Source organism: Nicrophorus vespilloides, unplaced genomic scaffold, assembly GCF_001412225.1.
Source record: "Nicrophorus vespilloides isolate i.1.1-1 unplaced genomic scaffold, Nicve_v1.0, whole genome shotgun sequence".
Classification (NCBI taxonomy): Eukaryota; Metazoa; Arthropoda; class Insecta; order Coleoptera; family Silphidae; genus Nicrophorus; species Nicrophorus vespilloides.
The window spans coordinates 27,272-29,608 of NW_017099663.1; the positions used below are offsets into that span (position 1 = coordinate 27,272).

At 37.3% G+C, this 2,337-nt stretch overlaps 1 protein-coding gene across 1 annotated transcript; it reads right to left on the minus strand.

Moving 5' to 3' along the window:
• Positions 1 to 442: 442 nt before the first annotated feature.
• On the minus strand, positions 443 to 1,830 carry LOC108565103. Its single transcript, XM_017924396.1, has 4 exons — positions 1,371 to 1,830; positions 1,187 to 1,307; positions 775 to 1,091; positions 443 to 714 (listed from the first exon to the last, which is right to left on the minus strand). Exons 1-4 carry the CDS (start codon positions 1,449 to 1,451, stop codon positions 655 to 657), a joined length of 579 nt encoding a protein of 192 aa, XP_017779885.1. The 5' UTR covers positions 1,452 to 1,830; the 3' UTR covers positions 443 to 654.
• Positions 1,831 to 2,337: the final 507 nt, after the last annotated feature.

The window sequence follows — 2,337 nt, forward strand, 5'->3', positions numbered from 1 at the left end:
TAGAATGTCTTAATTAATGTTAAAACTATAATGAATATAATTATAGGATTACAATTTTATCTCGTAAAGATTTTTTTTAATGCGCTGTAAAATATTCAAGTTTCACATTTTCTTCTATAATTCGATAACCAATGATAATAATTTTTATAATAAATACTCTAATTAAAGCTGAAACTATAGCGAATAAAATGAGTCTAAAAGCAATATTGTATCACTTTTAGATTTCCTGAAATTCGCTCTCAAAAAATGAACTTAATCGCTTGAAAACATTTTACATTTTCTTCGATATTTCAATAACCATGAACGATATTTTTAAAGTTGAATATTAAAATTAATGTGAAAACTATAAAGAATTTAATTATAATAAACTCATAATTGCGTCTCTTGCAAATCACTGGGGAAATTGGGATTAAATTTGTAATAAAATTGACAATGTCGTAGCTTCATTTTACTTTACTTTTTATTTCTTTTACAATTCATCAAGTGCAAAAATCGACGAAGAGATTTATTTCCTGGACAATAAAATCATTGGATCGTAACGAAACTGCAATCGCCTTCTTTCATTACTCTTTCTTCTCGCTGAACAAGTACACAAGTGAAGGATTCGAACAAGGAAAAAAGGAAAGACACGATACAAAAAAAATACTTCGACGATCACTTGACGAAACTACGGATGTAATCGATCCTTCCAATTTTCTCCTTCAACGTTTCCATCTGTAAAACGATTAAACGAAACAAGTAAAAATCCGTATTGATGAATTAATAAATATGTACTTTTTTCAGATTGTTTCCGTGGATCTGCTCGGTGACGTTTGCGTAACGATCGGAGCTCATGACCTTCTGCAGCTTCTCCACGTCCTTCAGCAGACGTTCGCGCTTCTTCACGCTCTTCTCGGCGTCCACCTCTAAGGCCCTTTTAGCCTCTTCGGGCACGAACAGCCGCACGCTGAGAGCTTTCGTTAATGTATCGGAAACGAAGAAATCCCCATCGGAGTCGACTTCCTGCGCGAAGCTGACGCGGCAATTGGTCAAACATTGGATGGTGTCGAGGAAATCCTCGAGGGGCTTTTCAGTCGATGAGATCAAATGCACTGAGAGGAAAGAGAATTGAAAAAAATTTACCATTAACAATTCGCTTTTGTAATCGATTAATTCAATTATCTAATAATGAAAACAACAATCTTACCTTTAGGTTGGAGTTTTGCTGAGACGCCGAAAAGTTTCATCAGTCTCCGTATACTCTTCACGCATTCCAGCATCTGTTCCACGTTGGATTCGACTAGTTCGTCCGTGTATCGGTCGAAGGGCTGCCGGAAAATGCGAAGCAAAGTTCATGATTTTATGCGGCGGTTTTTGGGTGGAGTGATTACCTCTGGGAAATACCGGGATCCTCCGGTACGTACGATTGGATGGGTCAGGAACGAGTGCAGATGCTGGGAAAGGTGCGGCATGAACGGACCCAAGCATCTGAATCCCACATCAAGACACTTCGACAGGACCCAGCAGTTTCTCGCCGCCTCCACGCTCGACGGATTCCTGAATCCCTTCTTCGTATATTCCTGCAAGAAAATAAAATCGAGCAAAATTTCAGGCACAATGCTAAAGTTTCCAGTTTACGATTCTTGTTGAATAATGTAATTATCATGCGTTGTTATCCTGAAATTAATGAAAACGTGAAGCAATAACACTTTAGACAGCTCATAAGAAACGAATGGATAACAGCAGAAAGCTGCATTTAGGCTTGTGGCAAAGGTGAGACGTTCAGCTTTAATTTAAGTATTCGATGTTCTAATTAGCATGCGTGGTTATCCTGAAATTAATGAAAACGCGAAGACGGTCTTTTTTAGCAATAACACATTAGACAGCTCATAACAAACGAATGGATAACAGCAGAAATCTGCATTTAGGCTTGTTGCAAAGGTAAGACGTTCTGTTTTAATTTAAGTATTCAATATTCTAATTAGCATGCGTGGTTATCCTGAAATTAATAAAAACGCGAAGACGCTCCTTTTCAACAGTGACGCTTTAGACAGCTCATAACAAACGAACAGATAACAGCAGAAATCTGCATTTACGCTTGTTGCAAAGGTAAGACGTTCTGTTTTAATTTAAGTATTCAATATTCCAATTAGCATGCGTGGTTATCCTGAAATTAATAAAAACGCGAAGACGCTCCTTTTCAACAGTGACACTTTAGACAGCTCATAACAAACGAACAGATAACAGCAGAAATCTGCATTTAGGCTTGTTGCAAAGGTAAGACGTTCAGCTTTAATTTAAGTATTCGATGTTCTAATTAGCATGCTTGGTTATCCTGAAATTAATGAAAACGCGAAG